At 46.7% G+C, this 15,498-nt stretch overlaps 2 protein-coding genes and 1 long non-coding RNA gene across 6 annotated transcripts; 1 reads left to right on the forward strand and 2 right to left on the reverse strand.

Moving 5' to 3' along the window:
* Positions 1-1,672: 1,672 nt before the first annotated feature.
* LOC139834166 (uncharacterized) lies at positions 1,673-3,320 on the reverse strand. The gene is made up of 2 exons (XR_011749601.1): positions 3,210-3,320; positions 1,673-1,908 (listed from the first exon to the last, which is right to left on the reverse strand). It is a non-coding gene; the product is annotated as an uncharacterized lncRNA (long non-coding RNA).
* Positions 3,321-6,651: 3,331 nt separating this feature from the next.
* On the forward strand, positions 6,652-14,323 carry LOC127319182 (F-box protein At5g03970-like). Of its 4 annotated transcripts, none has more exons than XM_071823141.1 (4): positions 11,003-11,178; positions 11,295-11,494; positions 12,024-13,239; positions 13,533-13,861. In XM_071823141.1, exons 3-4 carry the CDS (start codon positions 12,042-12,044, stop codon positions 13,535-13,537), a joined length of 1,203 nt encoding a protein of 400 aa, XP_071679242.1. In that variant the 5' UTR covers positions 11,003-11,178; positions 11,295-11,494; positions 12,024-12,041; the 3' UTR covers positions 13,538-13,861. The 4 variants fall into 4 exon arrangements, with proteins under 4 accessions (XP_051205370.1, XP_071679242.1, XP_051205368.1 ...); XM_051349408.2 differs by lacking the exon at positions 13,533-13,861 and adding an exon at positions 13,943-14,323 and having other exon boundaries at positions 11,004-11,178; XM_051349410.2 differs by lacking the exons at positions 11,003-11,178; positions 11,295-11,494; positions 13,533-13,861 and adding exons at positions 6,652-7,041; positions 13,943-14,323.
* On the reverse strand, positions 9,191-9,824 carry LOC127319187 (SKP1-like protein 1). Its single transcript, XM_051349416.2, has one exon. It carries the CDS (start codon positions 9,810-9,812, stop codon positions 9,309-9,311), a length of 504 nt encoding a protein of 167 aa, XP_051205376.1. The 5' UTR covers positions 9,813-9,824; the 3' UTR covers positions 9,191-9,308.
* Positions 14,324-15,498: the final 1,175 nt, after the last annotated feature.

The raw sequence follows: 15,498 nt of genomic DNA on the forward strand, positions 1-15,498 counted from the left end.
GGTGTGCTTGGATGGATGCGGGGAAGCCGGGAACGACGGGGCCGTGGCGGAGTGCTGCGGCAGTTCTCTCCGGTGATGGAAAAAAGGGCGAGGGAAGGGGATGGCGGCGCTGAGGGAGGAAGAGAGGGGTTGGTAGCTAGGGTTTGACGCAGGGATTAAAAGAGGAGGGGAGGAAGGGAGCAGGTGAGGATGGGTGGATGCCGTGGTTGAGCGGTGACGTCGACAGGAACGAAGAGCATGCCTCCTGCGTGACCACGCGGGGAAGACGACAACAATAGCGTGTACCGTTTCGTCGGAGAGGCTAGGGCGAGCTGGGCTGGTTCGGGCCGCCAGGAAGAAGGAAGGAAGAGAGATGGCCACGGTAGGTGAGAAGAGATGGGCTGAGAGGGAGAGGGCCCAGGAATAGAGGGAAGGGGTTTTAGTTTTATTTAGCAAATCCTTTTGTCTTTTGTTTTATTTTAGAAAACCTGTTTTAGCAAATTGTTTTGAACCAACACCAACAGAAGTTTGAGTTTTGAATATAGGGTAGAGATAGAGACAAAACAAGAGCCAAAGGTTTAATAGCAAAAATAAAATAATTTTGTGTTAGGGCTTATTAAATGACAAGAGAGGGGAGGTTTATTAATAAAACCATATGAGAGGTAAAAATAAAATAATTAGGGTTTATAAAATAATTTTATTTAATAAAACATGGAGGATATGATGCATGATGCATGATGATGCATAAAAGGAAAGCACAGACAATTCTAATATGGGATACTACCCGGGGCCGTTACAATCGACACCACTAACAAGGAACCTCGCCCCGAGGTTCCACGCCATGGTACGGGGGATAGAGGTGGAACTATCGGATCTTTAGGCGACGTGTCGAACTCCTCGACACCACTAACATGAAGTCTTGCTCCAGCTTGGGCGGTCGACACCACCAACAAGAAGTCGTTGTTCCGATGACAATGATGACTCCGGAGGAACAAAGAAAAGGCGTAACAGTCACACGGATCCACCAATTCATCGTAACAAGAGCGAATAATAAGAGTAGTCGGTATGGTGATCAGCCCATCCCGCACTCAAAGTATTACTCTGCACATGAATAGGAGAGTCGTGTAACAGCTCCCAGAATTCTGATTGACAATAACGACAAGCATTGTCAGCGAAGATTCGACGGAGCCAAAGAACAAAGAATTGTAGAAAGATTAGAGAGGCATAGATGACGTCAATGGAGAAGACGAAGGTTAGCCGCCGGTGATGTTCTTCTGTCAGAAATCTTCAGAGATCGGTCCTAATAGGTGAAGGCATAGATCGTCCAACCCACGTCGGAACCTAAGACTCGAAGAAGCAGATAAGAGAGAAGACTCAAAACTCGCAAAGGTAAGAGGAGAAAGAATATAGATAAGGAGAAAAACAGAGCTAATCAGATCTATCCAACGAGTTTTGGAAAATAGGTTTTGACACTAGACACAACAACATCCGTTGGCAAGGTTATCCTACAGGCTGGACTAGTGGGGTACCGTCAACCTGAGGCTCTGATACCAACTTGTGACGCCCCGGAACCGGTACCCTGAGGATTCTAGTGATCCCGCCGAAATCCGCACGATATCGATTCAGAGACGCCATCCGACACGACGTGCGCGACGAATCACACACGTGATGCCAGAGGAATTAACACGAGCGGTAACATTACAACAGGATTACAATAGAGCCCACAAGATACATATATTACAACAACGACTCCAACGAGTCAAGATACAAATATACAATACAAAGATCTGAATCATACAGAAGATCGAATACGTCTGAGTACGGACAAGATACAAATTGGACTAAGAGTCCTGAAGATAACCAGTGGCGTCCATAACCCTGCCCAGGCCAAGCCGGAAGGGTAACCTTGCTAACGTCGTCATCTTGTACCTGTCGAAGTCGGGCCATCGGTTGCCGACAAAAGGGAGGGAACAGAAGAGAAAAAGAAAAGGCGAGAGTAAGTACCAAGGAACGAACTCCGGCACGTACTTAGCGAGACTAGAAATGGCTATGCTCGCCGGGTGAGTATATCTCAACTTATATCGCCTGGGGCTATATGGTAGGTTTAGCGGCAGCAAAACTATAACCAATAGAGACACGCTACAACATCCGTCTACTCAGAGAAGATAAGAGAGCGCATAAGGTAACAGATAAATACTACACAAACACAACCCAGCCAAATACACATATCCCCTTCAACAATTGCGAAGAGGCAATGTAAAAGGCACTCAACGGTGGAAAAGTTTTATTAGGTATCGGTTGTAGTAATGCTATATTACTACGCAAGTTATTATCAGATTATTAACAACAAGTATAAGGTGTAAGATGTTCTATGATCAAGCTATACAATTCCAAGTCGTCCATAACCGCGGACACGGCTTATCGATAAGATGTACACCCTGCAGGGGTTGCCCAAATGTAACCATACGCATGCTCGACCCACTTACGACAGGTGGATGTCTCACAACAAGACCGTTCCCAGTTCAACAAGAAAGTCTAGGGGGGGCCACCCGACTAAGCTACCCGTGACGAAGTTCGGCCGTACTCCGAGATGGACTCAGGGTTTGCATCGGCGGCTAGGCGTGCAAACCACACGCTTCACTAAACGTCCCGCGGGGTACAGTACATAATATAAACACCCGAAGGCAACAGGAAGTAAACACCCGAATGCAACAGTATATAAACATGCATGCGCCAAATAAAACCAAGGTTGTGGCCCCCTTTTCAACTGACTTGAGAAAAGGTAATGGGTGAGGGGGGTCCCAATAATCGTCCCCATGCATGGGTAGAGCGCTCAATCTCGGAACAGATAACAAGAACTCGGGTCCTAGGGGACATTAGCGAGTCAAAGTTCCGATGCTTTCACAAAGGGGCTCACAGATGCCTCTGCTTACAATTTTAGTTGTTAACAATTAAGTAAAGCATGTGTATCTCCAACAAACTAATATAGCATGTGACAACCTCCCAACAACCCAACATATCCCGATAACAGATCAAGATAAACAACAGAGCCTAAACACGCCTACGACTCGCAAGGCTCAAACATCAAGCAACGGCTATGGGTAAGGAATGATACATATAAGATTATTATGGTAAACAAGTGGAATAGGACATGTGACTCGATAAAGAATCGCAACATAAGGATAGCAGTGCGAGGGAGAGAGTAAAATAGGTGAAGAGAGATGGCTCGCCTGTGGAAAGCTGCAGAAGAACTTGTCGGAGAACTCGTCGTATCTCACATCACCACTTCGTGATCCTATCCGGGAAGAAGCAAATGCTGGAACACACAACGGGTGCAAGTCTTACTACTACGAAGGAAGAATCAACATGATTGAGATGATTTGCATGGCATGGCAGCGATGGTGCAATGTAACTTATCCAATTTAAGCGGAATCGGAACCTCGGACAAACAAATTACAGTTGAAGTTGCAAATCTACTGGCAATTTAAGTGTTGGTTAGCATGGCATGGCATGACAAGGGTGAGCTACTTCAATATTAAACGGAGCGAGGAATCCCTAATTGGAAATACCAAAATACTCCGCATATTATGTGAGGTGAATATGCACGACTATCAACGAGCGACATGATGCGAGATGCAAAGAGATGAATGGATGGCATATTCATGTTCTTCACATTTTTCTGATCAATTTTCATATATAACACTTTTTATTTCGAGTTACAGATTAAAAGATATTGATTTTCCAAGTTTTAGCAAATTCCTGCAATTTTCAGAAAATAGAAAAAGGCCTGGGACGTTTCTCACCGAAGGGGAAGACAGCCTGCGTCACTGACGTGCGGGCCAGAGAAGTTGACTGGGTCGCTGATGAGGCAGGAGGGACTCCGGGTGTGTTTGGAGGACTGCAGGGGGGTTTTCCATAAAACGGTCAGAAGCAAGGACGGCGGGGTGATAGAGAAAATGTTACAGGGGGTTGGTTGCAAAACGGGCCAGATCTGGATCTTGAGTGATTTTCTCACCGGAAGAGGGACTAGCTGGAGCCGCTGACGGAAGGACCCCGCGGCCACGTGGATGCCAGCGTGGCAAAGCGTCACTGCAGATGCCCTCCAACCGTTCGACAGAAAAGGGATGCCACGCGCGGCGAGGGAAGAGGCGGTCACCGCGGTATGGCGCGGATGCGCGCGGACGTTGCGGGGCGCCCCAGAAAGCGAGAGTGGGCGCCTCGGCTTCGCCTCGTCGAAGCGGACCTGGGGAGGGCGGCGCCGCCGGCTGGAGGTCATCGGAGAGCGACGGCGGTGAGGTCCTGCGGCGGCGACGGTCGGAAACAAGATGAAAAGGGGGATCCCGGAAGCAAGGAAGGTAACGAGGGTGTCTGGGAGGTGCGCGAGGATACCAGGAAGCTCGACGTGTTGACGGCGGAGGTAGAGGAAGAAGGGCGGCGCCGGAATTGGTGATTTTCTCGCCGGACTTCACAAAGGGAACGGCGATTTGGCGACTGTAGAAGGCTCCTCCGGTCGATTTCGTGCACCAGGAGGAAGAGGGGAACGAGGTGGAGATCTGGGTGTGCTTGGATGGATGCAGGGAAGCCGGGAACGACGGGGCCGTGGCGGAGTGCTGCGGCAGTTCTCTCCGGTGATGGAAAAAAAGGGCGAGGGAAGGGGATGGCGGCGCTGAGGGAGGAAGAGAGGGGTTGGTAGCTAGGGTTTGGCGCAGGGATTAAAAGAGGAGGGGAGGAAGGGAGCAGGTGAGGATGGGTGGATGCCGTGGTTGAGCGGTGACGTCGACATGAACGAAGAGCATGCCTCCTGCGTGACCACGCGGGGAAGACGACAACAGTAGCGTGTACCGTTTCGTCGGAGAGGCTAGGCCGAGCTGGGCTGGTTCGGGCCGCCAGGAAGAAGGAAGGAAGAGAGATGGCCACGGTAGGTGAGATGAGATGGGCTGAGAGGGAGAGGGCCCAGGAATAGAGGGAAGGGGTTTTAGTTTTATTTAGCAAATCCTTTTGTCTTTTGTTTTATTTTAGAAAACCTGTTTTAGCAAATTGTTTTGAACCAACACCAACAGAAGTTTGAGTTTTGAATATAGGGTAGAGATAGAGACAAAACAAGAGCCAAAGGTTTAATAGCAAAAATAAAATAATTTTGTGTTAGGGTTTATTAAATGACAAGTGAGGGGAGGTTTATTAATAAAACCATATGAGAGGTAAAAATAAAATAATTAGGGTTTATAAAATAATTTTATTTAATAAAACATGGAGGATATGATGCATGATGCATGATGATGCATAAAAGGAAAGCACAAAAAATTCTAATATGGGATACTACCCGGGGCCGTTACAGTGTCCCATACCTGTGAAGCTTTTGTGAGTGCCTCTACAGAAGCAGCAATATTAGGAACCAAAGAGTTAAGCAACCATGCCACAATCAGAGAATTTATGGCATTCCACTGTTTCCATTTCGGACTGGCCTTGTCCGCTGGTTCTGCAGCTTCACCACTCACACGTTCATCCAGCCCTTTCAAGTTCAAAATCAACAGCGCCCTCCTTGACTACCGGAGATAGTTGGCCACTCCTTCCAATTTGATTTCATTCGCCGGCAGCTCAAGTTTCTGACCGATGTTGGTATGGGGAACGATTGCTCCCCCTGTAGCAGATCCTCCTCCTCCATCTCCTTTGGTAGTGATAAGTTCTGCCAGCTTCTCCGGAGCCTTGGCCAAATCCCCGTTGTCCCCCATGCTTGACACCAAACTAACCTCTCAGAAACACCAAAGGGCTTACCCGCAGGATGCCCTCTTCGTCTCCTTACTCGTCACTGCCTTCCCCTCCTTGCCGCCGCAGCAGCCTCCTCCCTTCCTCTTCCTCCCAGCCGCCGCAACAGCCTACTTTCTTCCTCTTCCTCTTCCTCCTAGCTGCCACATCAGACCAGGCTTCCAGATCGGCAATCCTTCCCGTCGTTGCCCTCACTGGCCCTTACTCTGATACCATGTGGACAGAGATGAGGGCCTAACCTGAGGTAGAAGGAGGCTGCAGGGAGGAACTCTCTCAGCTTAGGGTTACAAAGATAGAATCACCTTATATAGGTTACGACTGGGCTGGGCCACAACAGAGAACAAGAAGACAACCCCAACAGATACTCCAACATATAGGAATATTGTGTAGTGGTTGAATATGAGCTTTGTTATCTTATATACTTGTCTCTTTACCTCGATCCGAGAACTTGTAGGTACCCGTGCCACTCCGGATCGATCAAGGGAACGAGGTGAGATAAGTGAAAGACGTCGTGTCACTTCGACATCAGTGATAGAAAGGAGAAAATAATGGTACTCCTTTAGTGGTTCGCTTGAGATAAACAACAATATCATCTATTAACTCGCAGTTGTGGCTCAAGAGGATATTGTTACCTCTGAATTTAGGGACGATAGTATTTACAGATGTGTTGCTCACAACTCTTATCACTATTTTATCTTTTACGCATTACTATGCTTCATTTCTATCATAATCACATATGTATGCATAGCTTTAGGAGAATCCTTGAACCTAGCATATTTTCATTCATTGAATATAACACCAAACAAAATAAGCTGAAAGATTTCTGTGGAATTTTCGCAGTATTTGCTAGAGACGCTGTTAAAGCCCAATTTGTTTTTGAACTGAAACATTTCGGCGACCAAAATGAGCTCAAATCCCCGGCCACTTACCTGTTCGTTGATCGAGCCACACGCGCCGCCGGAGAAGCCTAGGGTTTCCCCGCCGCCAGCCTCTCCGGCCGCGCCGTCGGCTGGCCCGTTGCGTCTCTCTGGTTCTCTGCCCAGCCCGTCCGCCGCCCTCCGCCTCTCTCTGCGCCGCCGCTCCCTACGTCTCTCGGCCCGCGCCGTGGACAGACCTGCCGGCCTTGCTCTCCTCTCCTGGTGAACGACGACAGCGGCCGGCTGCTGCCGCTGTGCGATAGCGTCTCCGACCTTCTGCTGCTGTACGACGCCGTTCCCGGCTGGCTGCTGCTGCTATTGTGCGACGCCGTCCCCGGCTGGCTGCTGCTACTGCGCGACGCCGTCCCGGCACCGACTGCAGGTACTGCTCCTGTTCTCGCCAGCGCTCCCCACATGTTGCTACCGATGTTGATGGCTTAACAGTATAGGGCCATTCGAGTCTTCCAATCAAGTTGGAGTTCAAAGATTAAGGGGCTAAACCGACAGTTGGACACTAATGCTCTAGACCCCCACGATACCAATTTCCTTGGCCATGTCTAGAATCTGAGTCACCATTTGACGTTCCCTGGTGTGAATCCTATCATGTAGAACTTGAACCCATGATTTTTTTTTTTTTTGCGGGGAAAAGAAATGCATTAAACAAACACAGGATTGCAATCGGCAGTCAATCGCCATGAGCTCTGCCTCAGTAGCATCTCTACAGTTTCTGACTTCTCTGCATGCCGCCACGATCATGGAATCACGCAGTGCGATGCCGATCCCTCCATCCCCTTCTTTGCCAAAAGCTCTGCTGACATTCAGTGTCGCTGAACTGCTGAAAAAATGGTGGCCGTACCTTCTGTCTGCCATCGCTAACTCTCTTTATCTTGTTAAAGCCCTGCTCACCATCAACCAGATACTAACAGAGGAAGTACGTTTGAACATAGAACTAATGGTGTACGAAGATAGCTCCTCGTGATAGACTCGTTCTGACTGCTCAGAATCTGCACTGGACTCTCATGTGCTACCAAGTGAGAAATCTTCAGGACATAGTTAACAGTGAACAAACAGCAGTAGCTGCTACCACAAGGGCGGTACACAGGATTGACATCCCTTTACAAGACTTCTGCTGAGCAAAGTATCTTCTAAAATCTGGTAGCACCGTGCTGATCAATCATAGCTGTGACTCAAAAGTACGCAAGATGTTCGACGAAATTACCCAGTGCAGTGTTCCAAAAGCATTCAGAATAGGCAACCACTTTAAACCAGAAAAGACGGAACAAGTGTTGACAGATGATTACAATATCAACCATCATTGATCAAAATTTCTGTTGATGTACAATTCTTTCGATCCAACAAGCAAAACTACACTAGTAAATCGTTAGTCCAAACGAAACTGCTTCACCGCAGAGAAAGTAAGCAGTAAAAGATGATAGGGAATATGAAACTGATTCAGGATATCTCCTCATACCGGATTCATTCCGACTGGAACTAGTTCTTGCTAAGAATCTGCACTGGACTCTCATGGGTACTAAGCACGAAATCATCAGGCCATAGTTAGCACTTAGCAGTGAATGAACAGCAACAACTGCTACCACAAGGGTGACACAGATGATTTGCATCCCTCGACAAGAATTCGTGGATCAAACTGTCTTTGTAGAATCCACAGGGAATACTGGTAGCACCGCTGATGAAGGATGTCTACAACTTGAGTATGCAAGGTATTAAATGAAACCACCAAGTGCAGCCTTCCAAAAGCATCTAGAATAGGCAAACCCAAATTTGGAACAGAAAAGATGGAACACATTTTGGCAGGTGATTAAGATATCGCCAATCGCCTATCAAAATTGCTGTCAGTTTACATCTCTTTCGATCCAACTAACATTACTAGTAAATCGGCTTCACTGCGGTGACGTGTAGACGGTCCAGCCTCATGACACGTCACTCCACAATAATATACACCGGGCGCAAACCTTGCCCTCCCTACGAAAGCCCAGGGCATTTGTATGCCACACAGAACCCACACACAAAAATATGTGAATGGAAAACAAGAAAAAAGGTAAGCTGTGAAGAGACATGTGTGTAACACCATTAGGGTTATTCTGGCAAGCTGTTGCTGTGGCTGAAGAGAAGACCATGTGGAAGCAAATAGTGCAGGCGGCAGAGTGGTCTGAAGCTATCTTAGCATCAGATTAAACTATCTTGCTAGCAGTCTGTTCTCCAGATCCTTAACCAGATGCTAATCTGATATGGTGTTAAACAGCTACTGTTGATGTAAATACAGATTGTAGAGCAAAAGCTGTCTTAGCAGATTAACTTGCTAGCATTCTGTATTGTTAAACTATGAGTGTATGATTAGTGTTAGGTTTGGAGGCCAGCAGGTTGAAGTGCATTGGGGTTCTTGGTTAAAATGGCACAGGAACTGCATAAATAAAGCTGCAAAATCAATTTCAGTTGACGATATGAACTCGGTTGTGCAGCACAAGCGTTGACCACTCACCAACGATAGATAGATAGTTTTTCTTCTTGCAGACATAAGCAACCACTAAGGATGTTCACAAAGCAGACCTCGACTCTAAGACACTAATTCCGACATTAAAAAGTAGCGTTGAAATACGGAAACAACGAGCAACGCGGCAGGTTGTAGATTTACTCAAAGGCCCACTGGTACTCCCTGCGGATCTCCTCTTCCTCCTCAGCGGTGAAGTCGTTCTTGATGTTGAAGGTCCTGCGGATCTCCTCCGGAGTCTTGCCCTTCATCATGTCGGCGATGGTCCGGCAGGTGAGGTGCAGAAGCTCCTTGATGTTGAGGTAGTTGGCGGCGAGGCTGAGGTCGAAGAGGGTGGCGTGGTCGACCTTAATGAACTCGGCGTCCCAGTTCTTGAGGTCCTCCGTGGGGGACAGGGCAGAAGCGCCGTCTGCTGCACCATCGGCCACGGGCTTGGCCGCCTGGGCATGCTTGTTGCAGTACTCAATTACCTTGGAGAGGATCTTGGAGTTGACGTTGGGGAGCGGGATCCCGTTGTCGGAGCACTTGTCCTCGATCATGTGGCGGATCGTCTGCGACTCCATCACCACCGCCTCCTCCACCTTGAACTCCTCCCCGTCAGAGGACTTGAGCATGATCATCTTCTTCAGATCCTCGGCCGCCATGGGAGGGTGAGGTTGGGGATCTGGGGTGGATTTGGGAGGAGAGGAAACCCTAGCGAACGAGAACGGGGCGGCTGCAGAAGAGAGGAGTCTGGGGGCAATGACCCGGTGTCACCGAACACTTACGTAGACAGTTTTTGCCCTCTGAAAAAAAACACCAGCAATCAGCCGCCGATATTTTGTTTCCCGTCGGGACTACTCTAGCATCATAGCATAGGTTCTATATGAACTCTAAATTGTACGATGTCCCACCAAAACAGGTACTTCTAAATCTATTGTTTCCTAATTACTCGCGTATATCTACTACAAAAAAAGTAAGCAATAGAAGATGATAGGGAATACGAAACTGCTTCATGTGACACAGTGCGTCCAACTAACATACCAAGATAGCTCCTCATAACAGATTCATTCAGACTGGAACTAGCGAATCAGCAGGAAATCTTCAGGCCTAGCAGTGAATAAACAGCAACTGCTACCCACAAGAGCAGTACAGATGATTTGCATCCATCTACAAGAATTCCCAGAGCAAACTATCTTCTGAAGTCCGCAGGGAATACTAGTAGCACCATGCTGATCAAGGATATCTACAAGTTGAGTATGGAAGGTATTAAATGAAATCGCTAAGTGCAGCCTTCCAAAACATCTACAATAGGCAACCCAAATTTGGAACAGAAAAGATGGAACGGGTGATATCAACCATCACCTATTGAAATTGTTGTCAGTTCGCATCTATTTTTATCCAGCTAACATCACTATTAAATCAGCTTCACTGCAGCGACATGAAGCTGGTCCAGCATTACACATTACTCCGCAATAATATACACCTGGCGTAAATCTATGCTACAGAAACCCCAGGAACCCACACACAAAAATATGTGAATGCAAAACAAGAAAAAAGGTAAGCTGTGAAGAGGCATGTGTGTAAAACCATTGAGGTTATTCTGGCGAGCTATGATGTCAATACAGATTGACACAAGCTGTTGAGGTGGCTGAAGAGAAGACCATGTCGAGGCAAGTTCTGCAGGGGCGGAGTGGTCTGAAGCTATCTTAGCAGCAGATAAACTATCTTGCTAGCAGTCTGTTCTCCAGATCCTTACTGGCTAACAGAAGCTGCTTAGCAGATTAATTATCTTGCTAGCAGTCTGTTCTGTTAGGCGTTGTGAGGGTTGGATCTTTAGAATTTCTGTTACGTTTTCCTCTGTAAAGTACTACTCTAAACGTTCTAGGTTCCAGGCACCCTCTGGTAGCAGAAAATCTGCAACCCAGCGGTACCTACATCGTCCTTGGCTTGATCGCGGGAGGTGGTTCGATTCCCTGGGTATCCAGGGATCCCGCCATGCACATATCTTCGACCCATGAATTTGCAATGGTAAATAAATAAACACCAGCGTTAGATTTGTTAACATTCAATTGGAAAGGATCGATGCTATCAAAATCTTCCACATTTTAGTGCTCACACTACTGTGGTGTGAATGCTATTGGCAGGACCTGTCATCAATCACAAGCATCATCCTTAATGTGGACCATTGTGTGTACACCAAATTTGACGTCTCTACCATGGATACTGGCTGGAGCTGTCTTGCTCGCCTACTGCAGTTGCTCCCTGGACCCTAACTTGAAGTCTTCAAGTGTGGAAGACTAATCTACTCTGTTTGGTCTAGATCTAAATCTGGAGGTCTTTAAAGGTGGGTCGGTGTTGGGTACTGGAAGGTCTTTCATGTTTCCCATCAATTTGCCTTTGCCCTATTCCCCTGGGAGAAGGCACTGGTGTTGGGTATCTATGCCCGATTTCGCAGGTGCCCATTTGGCCTAGCCCTTGAGTTCTAGTCAGTGAACGATTGAACCATGAATTGCAGTTTTTTCTCCTACCTAAATGTTCCTAGGAACAACCACATTTACACGAGTGATGCTAGCGAACTTTTAATTTAGACTTCATAGTTAAATAGTGGTCTCGGCTGACTATTGAAGCTCTCTGCTATGGTAAATCTGTATACGCATAACCGCACAACATAGTTGAAATAATTTTCCCCATGTACATTTTGACTGTCGGTGAGGTTGCTTTCATTATCGTCAATCTAAGAATGTATCTATTCTTCATCTTTCGAAAAATTTAAAAAGATATATGGAAAAAGGTTTGTGTACCAAGAACCCCATAAATAAATTTGAAAAATCTGAGAATGGTTACAACTAATTATGTTGTGCTTACTTCAACAGGTCAAGAGATCCCCAGCGATGCAGGTCAATAATGTGAGGACTGAGGATGGCGAGATGAGGAAAAAGACGGGTGAGATGACGGTGAGCCTTGGCCACCGCCCCGATTCACCGCCGCTGCCGCTACTGCTGGAAGTCGACCACCTGCTGGAGGAGATCCTCCTCCGCCTCCACCCACTGCCGTCATCCCTCCCGCGCGCCTCCCTCGTCTCCCATCGCTGGCGCCGTCTTGTCTCCGATCCCGGATTCTTCCGCCGCTTCCGCCTCCACCACCGCCGGAATCCTCCACACCTAGGCTTCTTCGATGTGGATTCCCACGACCTCCACTTCGTACCAGCCTTGGATGCCCCTGATCGTGTCCCGCCTGGGCGATTCTCCTTGCAGTTCAACGAAGGTGACAAGTTCCATCTCCTCGGATCTCGCCATGGCCTCGTACTCGTCCTCCAACCACCACGGAAGCAGCTCTTGGTGTGGGATCCAATCACTGCTGACCAACACCACATTAACCTTCCCCCAGGGTTTGCAGGACCTGTGTTCGCGATCCATGGAGCTGTACTTCGCGATGCCGTATATGCTCAACACTTCCAGGTGGTCTTGGTAGATGTAGAAGCCGAAGACCCTCATCATAGCCGAGTGCTCGCCTGTGTTTATTCATCGGAGACCGGCGTATGGGGTGATCTCATCTCGGCACCGCTTCCGCCCATGGTTCCTTCGAGTAACCGTGTCGTCTTTGTTTATCCAACCAAGCCGGCTGTGCTGGTTGAGAATTCCCTTTACTGGATCCTTGATGGGGATTTGGTTGGTATTCTTGAGTTTGATTTAGAGAGGAAGAGCATAGCTGTGATACAGCCGCCAGTAGATGTGCTTACCAAAAGTAAATATCAATATACAGTTGTGCGGACTGAGGGTGGTGGGCTTGGTTTCCTCTTTGTGTCAAGATCACAATACAACGCACAATTATGGAAAAGGAAGACCAATCTCGATGGTGTTGCGTCCTGGGTGCTGGAAAGAACTATTGAACTGGAGAAACTACTTTCCCTGAATTCTGGGGCAAGAGTGAACCTGTGCGTAAGAGGGTTTGCTGAGGACAATAATGTGCTCTTCCTGGGGACACCTATTGGCGTATTCATGATCCATATTGAGTCACTGCAGTTCAAGAAACTTCCGGACCACACACTGGTTTCTTGCAATCATTCATTTGAAAGTGTCTATGCAGCAGGTAATAATTCACCTTCAACCCATTACACATGTCAAATTAAAATAAATTAACTGGCTCTAAACCACGAGTATAACAAGCAAAGTTATTTCCTCACCAATTTGGCTGGTCCAAGTTATATGCATGTATGCTTTGTATGCAGTGTAATATCTTCTGTTTTGGCTACCTTGAATGTTTAATACTATTGAACACATGATCCAGATGACATGATGGATTCATCTTTAAAAAGTTATGATCACTAGTAATAGTTTGTAATGTTTATGTATATATTATCATCAATGCTTGATGTTGTGCAGTGTAAAAAAAACAGTGACAGTTTTTATTTGACCAATGGAAGTACCAATTGATAAGATGATGCACGGTCCCTTTCTTGAGGTTTGTACCTCATGAGTTATATTGGGGTGGCTGAGATGTAGAGTTTCCGGGTGTAGTTTCTTCTTCCATTTGTACGCCGGACGCTAAGGTTGACCCTCTATGTAGCATGCAAATTACCTATTGTTGTTCTCTCTGAAATGTTTGCTTTGTCTAATTATGCTGATACTAAGATTAGAATTTTGTGCCTTTGGCACAAGTTCCACGGTCTCAAAGCTCATGTTTACTGTTTGTGCCTTGCAAAAATTTGTGAGAGTAAGTCCAATGGCTTTTACTGAATGAATGGTACCGTTCAAATTTATTTAGCTGATTGTATTGTTGCTTTGCTCCGCAGGTACCTGAGTTGCATTGGGGTGGCTAAGACGCAGAGAGAGTTTTTGGGTGTAGTTTCTTCCATTCATGTGCTGGACGCGTAGGTTGACCTCAATGTAGCATGTGCCGGTGAGCTATGAAGTGTAGCTGTGGGAATTATTAAACCTTAAATGTGCTAACTTCCTATTGTTATCCGATTTCCGTACACATTCCCATATGTCATGAAGGTCTAACGATTCAACCAGGTTCCTATATGGCTTTCTCTGTTATATTCATGAATATGAATATGAATATATAGCTCCTCGAACTTTTCGGTATTCTTCTCCTTCCTTGAATCGTTGGAAACAGTATGGCTGATTGTATATTGAACCTACCGTGGGATCAAGTAAATCATTATCTGTCAGGCTGCATTTATAATTTTTTGTATTGGATGATTTACGACCGTGTTAAGCTATTCGGCATGCATTTGTGAATTGGAGATATGCTTTTTTGGAGCTGCATGAGGCGTGGAGAGCAAGCTCGCAAATATGTTTCTGCCAAAAAAAAAAAAAAACCGTAGGCACCACGCCTGCCAGCATAGTGGATTTGGTTCCTATAACCTGAAAATTCCAAGGATTTGTTAGAGAATAGAGATCAACATTGGCACGTTGGTTGGGGGAGGAACATTACAACCTGCAGTTACTGTCGGTTGAAGCTCAACTACTGGACAACTCCGTCACAAAGAGCTATTGGTGCTTGGGAGTAGAAAAAAATTCGGAAAAATGTCAATTGATGTTAGTACTGAGAGTTTTGGTCGCTCTCACTGGATAGTCTGTAATACATCAGTTCTGCACATAGATAAAAAATTAGCAGTGCACGCTAAACTGTTTTGGATTCCAGGTGCAGATAGTGCGTTAGCAATGTTTGAGATGATTTCGGCCTTATCTATGGGCGACTAGAAACAAAAAGAATGCAGAAGGTAAAGAGTTGTCGGCAAATGAGGTCTGCCATTTGATTCAGCGACATGTTTTAGAGTTTCAGATGGTAAAACCTATACAGAATATTGAGACGGTGTGCAATGGCCGAATGTTGAGATGGCAGAGACCAAGCAATAACCAAGTTAAAGTCAATTTTGATGCAGCGTTTGTCCAAGAAACGGGAGAGGGAGCTTGGGGTTTTGTCGCACGCTCTGATAAGGGTGTGTTCATCGCTGCGACAGCTGGGAGGTTGAAGAATCTGAGGGATGCTTTACAGGCTGAAGCTGAAGCTTGTGTGGCGGCTTCGGAAGGAGTAGCCGCGCTTGGTTTAAATCGGGTGGTTTTTGAGTCTGATTCACAGATTTTAGTTTCTGCGTTGTTGGGAAAGAACTATGATCTTTCTGTTATCGGAGTTCTGCTGAAGGAAATCCGTAGTATCTGTATAGGCTCGTTTGAGTCTTTTACATTTCATTTTGTTCCTCGTGAGTGTAATAGGGTGGCTCATTCCCTGTCCCAATTCGGCCTGCGTGCTGATACTACTTGTGTTGGCTGGGAGGGTGATGCACCTATTTTTTTATCTTCTTTAGTTGCCAGCGATTTAGCTGTGCAATCTGGTTAATGG

The sequence above is a fragment of the Lolium perenne genome, chromosome 7 (assembly GCF_019359855.2).
Source record: "Lolium perenne isolate Kyuss_39 chromosome 7, Kyuss_2.0, whole genome shotgun sequence".
In the NCBI taxonomy this organism is placed as follows: domain Eukaryota; kingdom Viridiplantae; phylum Streptophyta; class Magnoliopsida; order Poales; family Poaceae; genus Lolium; species Lolium perenne.

What these genes read in the sequence shown, in the direction of transcription:
- LOC127319187 (XM_051349416.2), bottom strand. Translation starts at nt 9,812, where the DNA reads ATGGCGGCCGAGGATCTGAAGAAGATGATCATGCTCAAGTCCTCTGAC.
- LOC127319182 (XM_051349410.2), top strand. Translation starts at nt 12,042, where the DNA reads ATGCAGGTCAATAATGTGAGGACTGAGGATGGCGAGATGAGGAAAAAG.